The 11,610-nt window shown below is 36.0% G+C and overlaps 1 protein-coding gene across 1 annotated transcript in view; it reads left to right on the forward strand.

Annotated features, from left to right (window-relative positions):
* Window positions 1-11,286, forward strand: part of CRLF2 (cytokine receptor like factor 2) — a 19,850-nt gene extending 8,564 nt beyond the window's left edge. Inside the window, exons 3-9 of the mRNA XM_027675224.1 lie at window positions 1,974-2,085; window positions 2,821-2,993; window positions 4,553-4,692; window positions 5,412-5,574; window positions 7,646-7,760; window positions 8,808-8,892; window positions 10,100-11,286. Coding sequence (XP_027531025.1) covers window positions 1,974-2,085; window positions 2,821-2,993; window positions 4,553-4,692; window positions 5,412-5,574; window positions 7,646-7,760; window positions 8,808-8,892; window positions 10,100-10,372 — 1,061 coding nt within the window. The 3' untranslated portion in view covers window positions 10,373-11,286. The remainder of the gene's footprint in view (window positions 1-1,973; window positions 2,086-2,820; window positions 2,994-4,552; window positions 4,693-5,411; window positions 5,575-7,645; window positions 7,761-8,807; window positions 8,893-10,099) is intronic.
* The last annotated feature ends 324 nt before the right edge of the window (window positions 11,287-11,610 follow it).

Raw genomic sequence — 11,610 nt, forward strand, 5'->3', positions numbered from 1 at the left:
TATTTATATTTATATTTATATTTATATTTATATTTATATTTATATTTGTTTTTATAATGTCAATTTTGAGATGGAGAACTTGTAATTATACATTCAAATATACATTAAATATATGTTTATCTACCTTTATAGAAAATATAAGTCCAAGAAGTCATATGGATTTCAGTTACACTATACATATTGCAGAGCACAACTATGTAGTCCATAAAAATTAAGAAGTATTAGTGTAATTGCAGACCAAGAATCCACTGTTAGACACTCCGCCATCATATTTCTTGGTGGCTTTAGTTAAAGACAAAATCATCTCTTAGACCTGTAGACAGACTTACAAAGAGCTTGCAAATTTAGGAAACAAGAGGTACATAGGTAGTCTGTTGTAACAGAGGTAGAAATGGCTGGATAAACTCCATTTTACTATACCTTTTGAGGGTTTTAACTTCCGTTTTTGTCTCTGCTTGTAATAGTACTGACACATAAGATTTTCTGTTCGAGAAAACAATACAGAACAAGCCTGCAGGCATTAGTTAGGAGCTGGAGGAGTTAGTTTCAAGTCTTTCTTTTGAATAAGAGCAGAATCTTTTTTACCAGAGCTCCATGAATTACATAGCAGAAACCTGCAGCTACATCTACCCGGTACCTCCTGGATTTCTGTCATAACCATCTTGAATAATTTTGACAAAACAATGTACTACAACACAAATACACCTATACAAAAATGTTCTGACTAACTTTAATTAGAGTAGTCATAAAATATCTAGACATAGAGATATAGGCATAAAAATAGGCAAAATGCTTACTTGAACTCACATACCTTTCTCGCATTCTTAATATTGATTATGGAGCAAAAGATAGCAACCCTGAGAATAGTTATGTGTGATTCCCATGAAATAATCAGAACAACTGGATGTGATGAAAAGCTCATACGAAATGATTTAAAATTTTTCCACCACAAACCTCTTCAAAAGTCCAGAGTGGCATAAAATGTAAACAGCAATCAAAACTAAAATCCTATATTTTCCTCCTAGGCAGGAATATTCCAGCAAAGGTTTTTAGTGATAGACACTTCATGGCTAGAGACAACAGTCTGCAAATTTTTCCTTCAAGTGGTTTCTTGCTGATATTCAAGATAAATTTTCTCTATCTTTTTCATTAAATTAAATACAATTTCACATCTTCTAGAATACAAAATAAATAATTTGTCCTCCTCCTTAGTATAGAATGGATTTCTAATCCTTCTGCCTTCTTAGTTTCTCCATTTCTTCAATGCCAGGTTCTATCTTAAGTGAAACATGGAATGGAAATTCCATGATGGACATGGAATTAAAATATCTGTTTCTCTAGCAAGGACTGTAACAAGGAAATGATCATGAGAGGAAATAATATCTGTGTACAGACAAAAAACATTAAATGATCACACTTGTATTTAAGGTGGTATTGGCCGAAACCACATAGATCAAATATGTAATACCCCTACTTGTGCTGATCTGCTCCAGATTCCTATTGTTCTTGTCTGTTTTGGACCGATGGTGTCAGTTCCTTATTTCTTACAGTAAACATTTGAGAGTTTACACAGAGGTTCCATATAGCATTAGTTCCCAAATAGTTTTCCTTAGTAGATATTATGGAGGTAAGCTGGCCTTAAGGCGTAGGCCCTGCATATATGCCCTGCATAGGCCCTGTATAGGCATTGCATACACGTGGCCCAGTATATAACTTTTGGCCAAGGGACCATGGGGCTAAATCTTTCCCTGGTGTTGCTGTGCATGCTTTCATTTTGCTATTTTGAAATTCTAAGTTCAATCTCTCTAGGTTATTTTACTGTTTCCTTGAATTTTAGAAGTTCTTATGTCTTATTTTATGATCACCTGGAACTACTGCATACATATCTTTGAAATACTGGTTGCCTATAAATATCAAGGGATGCTTTCCATACTAACTCCTGAAACCATATTCTCTGTCATTGTCCTGGGCAGGTTTGAAAGATGCCATCAACATCACAATAATCAATTTCAATAATGAGAAGATGCAGATCACATGGGCAGCAAGAGAGCTTTTTCACAATGAGAATGTGTCATTTTCTTACACGTGAGTATTGTCAATGCCTATTCTTCTCTTTTTAAGGGTTTACTTTGGGAGGCTGAAATATCTAAGTCCATTTGAGTCTTCTGTGAACTGAAAAGGTTTTTAACATTTGTTAATATCCAGTATGAAACCTGTTTATATTCCCAAACTGTTACAGAAGTGTACAAATCAACAAGCCTGGTGAGTAGCCTGTTACCACAAATATTATGTGAAAGATTTGTCTCTCTTCTGCCATTGTGCTAAATGCTAATGCTAATTACAGTATTGAAAGTGGATTTTCCACATATGTGTGTATATTTTCTTCATTAACTGACATTATTAATGACTAACAGAAATTTAATATTTTGGTTAAAGTCAGTCATAATGCTTGATCTTTTCTTATTGGGTAATATATGTGAAAGAACTTTTTGCAGTACATTCTTGGAAACAGAATCACAAAATTATCTGTTTGAGCAAGTAATTCTCTTATTAGAAAACAACAGCATGAAGGAAACTTGATTATGTCAGACTGCATCAAAGCCTAGGGCTGGAATTTCAATAAGTTTTGAGTGATGAATTCCCTCACACTACTGTGAAATTTGTCATTTCCAAAAATTCCATGCTCAGACTTCCTTTGGTAGAAACATTTGGGGAAAAAAAAAAAGAAGGAAGAAAAATTAATAACAGTAACAAAAATTAATTGAATTGACATATGCTAATTGGTAAGTTTTCCATTTGCCAATACTGTTTCATTTATAGATTTGATGAAGGCAAGCAAAAAGTTTGGAAGCCATGTCCCGCCTATTTATTGGATCAAGATTATAATTTTGGGTGTCTTTTTAAGACAGAAGGACCTACCCTTGCCATCTCTATTAGGAACAGCAACGGAAGTGAAGAGCTTTTTTCTAAAAAGCTAAAATCTGATTTTTATAGTAAGTATGTAAAGTCACAACTACTTTGGTAGTCCCAGTATCCTCACTGATTCTCCGGTTGTCTGAGTTTGAGAATAAATCAGTTATATTAGCAGATAAAATGTTATTTGTGTGTGTGTCAAAACTAAACTAATTTCATGGTGAATTTTTTCCCTCGCTGTCACCAGTAGTTACAGCGTGCAGCTGAAGCTAAGTGAGATAGCACAGGACAGTCAGATTTGTCACAAAATACAATTTCAAAATCAGAACAAAAATAAAAAAAAAAAAAGTAGGTGTACTTTGTCTAGTGCAGGCCTGCTCGGTAATTGCACCAGGAAAATTAGTAAAAGTTGATAGTTTTTTTTGTCTTAGTGCTGACTGTTAGAATTATGATCTTTCTCATATTTTCAACCTTCCATTATTTTGTCATCCTGCATGCAATATGAGGCAGCAAACTACTTTTTATCAAAGCTGCTGTCACAAAACCCTCATCAGATATCAACAGAAATTAGTTGAGGGGCTCTGGTACAGAGTAAAAGGCACATCCTACTACTAGCAGAGAGATGATATTCCTATTTCTGTTAAATCCTTCCTGCCCCCAAATACATGTTTCATGTCTAGTGTGAGATTAGTTTATCAAAATCTTCTGGAATTTCACATATTTACATCATTTAAAGTGGAAAGATTTTTTCCTAATACAAATCTCATAGAAAATATACAATGGAGAATGATCTGGAAAAAGAAAATGTATTCCAAATTGATTATAATGTTTCAGCAAAAGAGATTAAACAAAAATCTATCAAGGCGTTGAATTTTGAGAATACTTTTGTATGTCATAATTCTAACAATATCTGCTAAATTTTGGAAAACTGCAGACTGATCCTCAAATTTTGGCTATTAAACACCCACTGATAATAAAATGAATTTCAAAAGGGTTAGGTAACAAGGCAAAAACATCAAGCACCAGGCTAAAGTATTTAAATTAGGAGGGTAACATTTTCATAATACAAAAAGGGAACTAGGACTGAGAAAGCAGGTAGCAATCTTCTCACCCCTTCATTTCCCACTACTAAAGATTAACCATCTGTATAGTTCAAACCATAGCATTGTCTCCTGACCACCTGAAAAGAGTGATGGGTAGATTCAACTGTGCACAGGTAGGAACCCAGTGCTTTTTGCAGATGCCCCACCATATCCCACATAGCCTCCAGCAGCTGCACAGGTGTGTCTTGGGGTCTCTATGATATTTGTTTCCAATAAAGAAATCTTTTTCTTTCTCTAAATTGCAGAGTATGAGGAGACTGGAGTCCTTTCTTAAGCACTTGCAATAGGTTCCTGACATGACATAGTAACTACCTTTAATGTGACACCTTGAATGGTGAGCAGTGTTGTGATGCCAGGCTCTACTCTGATGGTCAATAGGGAGATCAGCTACAAAAGCAAATCCAACAAGAAGAAAGTCCACCTTCTCCAATTACTATTTAGGGAAACATTGAGACAAGGAAGGAACAACAATAATTTTAACTGGGAGATGCTTCTTTTTCAGAGTTTATAGCAAAATTTGTTTCTATTCTTCTTAGTAAAGCCCAATCCACCAGAAAATGTGACCTTCTTCTGGAAAGAGGACACGGTTACTGTGAGCTGTAATAAACCAGAGAGAGCTGTGAAGTGCTTGAGGCTTGAGCTTCAATACAAAAGCATGTTTGACAAAGAGTGGCAAGTAAGTTTGAATGCCCCATTTTTAATCAACATTGGAAGGAGCTGGAATAGCATCTCCATAGAATGTGAGATACAGTTGTTTTCAAATTGTTCTCCTGTTCTATATTTTCAAATAAGGCTGGTAGCAGAAAAACATCTAGATTTTTAGGATCCTGGATTCCTGCAATGCCAGAAATAATTTACTTTATGAGTTATATCCAGTTGCTACCCAAAGAGCCAAGGACAATCTAAGGGAAAGGTCTCACATTCAGAATAAAAGAGTATGGAAAGATAAAAGAAGAAAGCAGAGTAGAGAAAAGAGAGAAAAATAAGAAAAAACTAATGAAATAGTGTGAAAAAAGTAAAATTACACGGGATTTTTATTTATTTTAAAATTAGCTGCTAAGTATTTCAAAATATTATTTCATCAACTTAAATCTTCAATTTTCAAGTATAACTTGTAAATATTTTGTGGATCGAAGTTTCTTTGTATTTTGCAAAAATGCAGATGTAACACAGTGCACGACGTAATGGTTGTTATGACTTTCAACTCAATATCATACAAAGTGGAATAGATATGAATAGCAAAATGTTAATCAAGAAACAGAGTTCCTTGAAATGCAGAGAAGTCAACATTCAGTTCTGAGGTTTTGGGTTGGTCTATCCCTTATCTTACTTGTGTAGCATTCTGAAGCACTGCCTTGAAAATCAGAATTAACAACAATACACCTTCCTTCTCAGTCCAGAACTTCCAGATGTTGCCGTGTTGGAGATCAAGGCTTTGATTCAAGGAAATGCTATTCTTTCCGGGTCAGACTGAAGAGGCTAGTACCCCACTGCAACGTAGTTAATTACAGCAGTGACTGGGAAGCAGAAACATTTTGGATGAATGGCACGTTATTAGGTAACAGCTTATATATATATATATATATATATTTGTGTGTGTGTGTATACATGTGTGTATATACACACACACACACACACAAATATATATACACACACATATATATATGTATATAGTCTAACTGCGAAAGGGGAAGGGAAGTCTGCAAAAGATGCTGGGAACACACAGTGAATGAATGTTGAACTATTGTGCTCCACTTTCTGTTATCAAAGAAAGTTCATGTGGATATCTAATTGCCCACGTTTAACTCTGTCCCTTTTGTTCCTGATGGCCCATAATGCAATCAATTTATGTCATAATCAGCAAAGTTAAGAATATTCTCATTATTTGTGTTACAAGAGTGTCTAGGGTCCTTCAGTAACAGTGATGTGATACATAGGGGTTCTGTGAATGTAGGTGTTGTGGGGGATGCCCTCATAGGATATTTGGACAACAAACCTGAACCCTAAGAAAGTCCTTGATGCCCCATTTTTGAATGCAGTTTATTTTTAAAGTATATCCAGTTGGACTACTGGGCCGGAGGTCACAGAATCTGATGTTCACAGGTGCTGGATGGATCAAAACAGGGATGATGGGGAAAAAGAGAATAAATGGAAGTAAAGCTAGTATGAGAACTGCTTTCCCACCAGACAGATACATCTGAGTGTGATTGATTTCAATTAGATCTTTGATGAAACAGTTTTTCTACTGACTACCGAAACCAAACCCCAGATTTGCTGTAGTAAAGGAAAGACCATACACCATACTAAGACATTTGTATTATATCAACTGGCACAAAATGCTAACCACTAGGCTTTATCACAATTATGAGACACTCAGATGTCCAGTGTACCAAGATCTGAATTCTCTAAAGTGCAATGGGCTATTAGATCACTTGAAGAAAATCTGTATATGCAAAGCTGGGATGAAATCCTGGAGCATAGGTATGTGTACCATACCAGTGACCACAGTGCTGACCTCCACTATGCAAACTGTGAGCCTACAAGCATGTCCTCAGATGTGTCTGGCAATTGCCCCCAAGAAAACACAGAGGACCATGTCTTCCTATGCACCTCTGAGAGGTGACCACATATCAGCCCTACCTGAACCATTTGACCAGAGGCTGCCAGCAGGTACATGCAAGGAAGGAAAGCACAGAGGAGACAGACTAATGGTTCAGGGTCTCTGAGTGCCCCTGGATCAGAAGTGACATTGACAGAGCCCCTTCACTGGGGCAAGTTATTATTGACTCCGAATCTAACATCAGAGCAAGCCACGAACAAAGATGGGCTCAAGAAATTTCATAAACTCTGAAAACCTTACTTAGGGGTCACAACCTGACTTGTGGCTTCCTGGTAAACTGAACAGGGCAGGCAGATGGAACAGGCTAAACAGCTGCTTCTATATGAATAATCACTTAGTTTTTAGAGTGTTTATGTGGAGACCAGAAGGTTAATAGTAGGAGGTAGAGCTTTGAGGTTGCATTGTAAAAGCTTCAAGTAGAATACTTGGCATGCAGAAAAATGCACAAATGCTTTTTTTTTTTTTTTTTTTTTGTACCTGCATATTAGATGTTGTCCTACCACTAGTTACTTTCTGGATATTAGCTCTTGTGGTTTGTTGGCACTTTGTTTGCTGGAGTTGTTTGTTTGATTTCTGTTGGGAGATAAGACATTCAGGTTTCATGTAAAATAGCATTGGCAGCTTTAGTGATTGTAAGTAGGTGTATGCAATACAGATCTTAGCACAAAGTTGCTTTATCGCTGTCAATGCAATATGATGAAGATGAGAAGAAATGCTTGATTCATTCATAATGCATCTACCCTTCCTATAAGCCCACTCCTTTGTCCTGTACCAGGTCAATTTAGATAAATAAAAGCACAGTTTTCTTTTGTTGAAAGGTTTGGGGGAGTATAGGTTTTCTTTTCAGTATCAATTGAACAAGTAAACTTCTTTTATTTGTTCTTAAAAACTTTTCTGTGTTTCTTTTTCTTCTTTTTAAAGAAAAATTAACATTGTAGCATGATTAGGAACATTTACTGTTAAAGAAAAAAATAATTTTTTGACATACTCTTTTTGTGATTATTCTTAGATTCATGTGATGATGATAGAACATCTCAGTCAAACACAGTAATTGTTTTAAGTTGTTTGCTTGCAGTATTTCTGATGATGATTATCCTCCTGATTCTTCTGTGTAAACGGAAGAGGTAAATATGGTTTTGTTGGTTACTACTAACTAACATGTCACAAAAATACAGCTCTCATTCAGGATCAAGTCTTAGCAATCAAAATTCCTTTTGGATAAATGAAGTCATTGTGGAGATGTAAAAGTCAGTAGCTTAATTACTATTTGAGGAATAATGCATCCTGGCCTTCCAAACACCAAGGCCTTTAATTTTCAAAACCAAAACAATTCTGGTAAAAGACAATGTTTCAGGTTATAATTCTGCCTCTGGAAGAGACATAATTCTTTTCTTTTTTTTTTTAGAAATATAGTTAAATCCTGAGAAGTCAATCATTTTAGTTACTTCTTCTGAAAGGACATTCTTTTGTCAATCTTCATAAAACTCAATGTCTGTTTGTAGAAGGATAAAGTAAGCTTGAGTGCATTCAACTTTAATGAGACAATATCAATATTTGGATTTGCAACTGAATGATGCTGTTCATGTTTAGAATTTGGAAATAAAAAAACAAAACAACTACCAAACAACAAGTGAAACCTGCGAAGGCCTCAGATTTTGGCTTTTTTAGGGGGGAAAAAAGGCTAAATATGCAGTATTTTCAGAGATGAAAATATTGGGGACTCTGATCACCTTTTTAGATCATAAATTGCATTTTTCCTCCTATGCTTCTCTGTTTCAAATTTACATTTGTGTTCACTAAGTCAGCCAGTACAGCTGGTTGCTGCACCATCTTCCCTGTCTAGGGAGACATGGCCAGAAAATGCAAAGCTCTGACTAGTGCATAGGGCAGAATGGCACTTGCTGACTAGCTGGAAGTTTGTATTAAGTCCAGATTTTACTAGAGTGGGGTTGGGTCAAAAATTTATTAGAAAAGGTACCTTTAACCTGATGGTGTTATCATACAGTTATAACTGCTTTTTTTTACTTTAGAACACATTTAAAAGAAGTCAAGACTAGAGTACTCTCATATAAAATATATTTGTGGGTACAGAACTGTACTGAAGTGGATTTTTGTATGAATGGTTATGTTATAACGAAACATCAATTTGTATTTTTCTTTACTTTTTGCAGGCTTCAGATGTCAGTCATGCCTGCTATACCAGATCCAAAATACATATTTGCTGATCTCTTAAATGATCATAATGGAAACTTCCAGGTAAGCATCACCTTCTTAGCAGGGCTGTAAACTCTACAGTGTTGAGAATAATTTAAAAGTAGCTACCGATTTTTGCCCTGTCACAGGCACAAGCACTCTGACACAAGACAAAAGCCCTAACGTCCTTCCCCTCGAGCAGTATCACCAAGAAGATTCACAGAGCAAATACCAGGACTCATATAATCAATGTAGTGCTGCTTTAGCACTGTGAAAAGACACTTGCTATAAGAGACAGAATCTTCCGGAGAAGAATTTACAGGTGTCCAGAGGCACAATATCCACTGTGATGACACTGTGGTGTTTTCATCCATTTCTGCACATGATATGTCAGGGAGTTTGCTTCAGCCTGGTCTTACCCTTTATGTTTGTGAAGTGCCGACAGAGTGATTGCTGAGTCAGGGAGTGCTGAGCCAGTGGTGGCACTCATGCTTTTGGAGGCATCAGTCACAGTAGGAAGCGTCCTTTATCAGCCATAGAGGTGCATAGTCAACAAACCATTAGACACACAATGGTTAACAGAATAATAGATTACAGTATTTGTTTTTGCTTTCTTAATGTTTCTCATGAGTCCCTGACATCACCTATGTGGTGTAGTTTTCTGTATTAGCTGTTTTAGTGTTTACCTTAATTACTACTACGTTTCCTCTGAGGGGAAACAGGTCAAATATTTACATTGACAAACCCAATGACAATATCAAAGAGCAGTAATAATTTTTCCATAACAAGCTGAAAACTTTTTGTATATGGTAGCTTTAAACAAAAACTGAAGAAGAAAGGTACAATTCAAATTAATACTGAAGCTTTAATACAGATATGCTATGTTGCCTAAATCTCCATGTAAACTCAGTCTTAATTTAGATTAAGTCAGGGCTTGGGTCAAAGAATGCATAAGTCTGTCAAGGAGGTAGCACCTGATATTTCACACATTCAGGTTTTCGAAAGGCCCTGATTAAATACAAATATGTATTTAACGTGGTCTCAAGATTAAGTGGAATTTGTATGCAGTTCTGTCTGTTTTATTTCCATTCTGTCTTTCTTCCATCCTACTATCTGATGTCCTTCTTGTCTATATTGCTTCCTCTTCATCTTCTCCATTGTGGCTTATCCTGGAAAGATACCATTATGAAACGAAAATCAGTGTCTTACAACCAGGTTTCCTTTGATTGATATCTCATCTCTGCCAACACCAATATTTTAATTTTCCTAGGAATGGCTAGACAAAACTGATCATGTGGTGCTTCAAACCAAGCTAGAATATGAAGAGCCAGAGTGCATCACTGAGGCAGAAAGCCAACAAGAAGATGAAAAGAATAGTGGCAAACAGGGGCCTTTGGAAAAAATCTTTACTTTTTCAGGAATGGCTGAAAATAGTGACCTCAAAGCAACTCAGATTACCTGCCTGGTACCAGCATCCAACACTATAGCTTCTTTTGCTGGCTTCCATATTTTAATGAATGATGACATGTATGTGACTTTATAAAATCTGCACAATGCAGAAGGTGTTAGGAAGTTACATAAAAGATCCTATTGAGTTTAGGGGAGTGACTGAATAGAAAAGATCATTATGATAAGACTCACTTCAACGAAGGCACTGGGCTGTGTTATCTCTTTTTGGATCTGTACTTTCCCAACAGTGGTGATAACTTGGGCAGACTCAGTGTTTGAAACAAACTCCTGATAATTTATAGAACTAGGATTGTTTTTCTAATTGGGGTCTATCTCTAAGAGTAAACTGAGCCTTATTTTCCTCTATGGACAGGAGAGGACAAGAGGTCCTCCATAATATATGTCAGTAGAGCTGAGACTTAGTCCTCATGCTTATGGAATGTAGAGCAGTGCAAACTGGACTGATGTTCTTCCCAAATGAAGAGGGAAAATGAAGAGATTCTGCTGTCTCACAAAGGCCAGACCATGTATTGTGCTTTTTCAGTGATAGAGTGTGCAAGCCTTCCTTAGACTAGAGTTCTTGCTCTTGTAAACTGCTTCTCCCAGTGTATAACTTTGCACTGCATAGCATGCCTTCAAGGTTTTATGAGGAAGCAATAAGACCCATGTCTAAGAACAGAAGAACGAGGATGTACAGGATTGAGCCATATTTCATCCTGCAAGTAGTGTTGCAAGTAGCATCCCATAGAACAGGACAGGACTTCAAGTGCCTCATCTAAAGGTCAGGTCCTCTGTATCTTACAGTCTTTGTACTGTCAGCATCTTACAGTCTTTATTCTAGAGCTGAGGTTCATTTTTAACAGTATTTACATTTAAATGAGTAGCATTTATTTCAAACTGGGGTTTGGTGCAAGCAGCACCTGCAGACCCAAATTAAGATTTACTCATATTGCGTATGCTAGATTCTTAGTTTTCTTTAGAAAATGTTTACTTTGTTTTGTTTTGGTTTGGTTTGGTTTGGTTTTTTTAACAAAAAGTGTTCTAAAATTTTCTAAACATACCATATTTTAAAGTATATTTAATCTTAAATTTAATATGTGATATACTAAGGAATTAGAGCTCAGAAAGAAAAAAAATCTTGTCTATTCTGATTTTTCTCGTATTACTTACGTTACATGCTATTTGAAAGCAAATTTTGTAAAAAAATTTCAATGTTAAAAGTATGTATGATCTGCATAAAGTATTGTAGATATACTGTGATTGTGTGTTGAATTAGCTCCAATAACGGCATATCAGTTATTTATTAAATGACTATCAATTGACTAACCTTTG

The sequence above is a fragment of the Neopelma chrysocephalum genome, unplaced genomic scaffold (assembly GCF_003984885.1).
Source record: "Neopelma chrysocephalum unplaced genomic scaffold, ASM398488v2 Primary Assembly neopelma1_25, whole genome shotgun sequence".
In the NCBI taxonomy this organism is placed as follows: domain Eukaryota; kingdom Metazoa; phylum Chordata; class Aves; order Passeriformes; family Pipridae; genus Neopelma; species Neopelma chrysocephalum.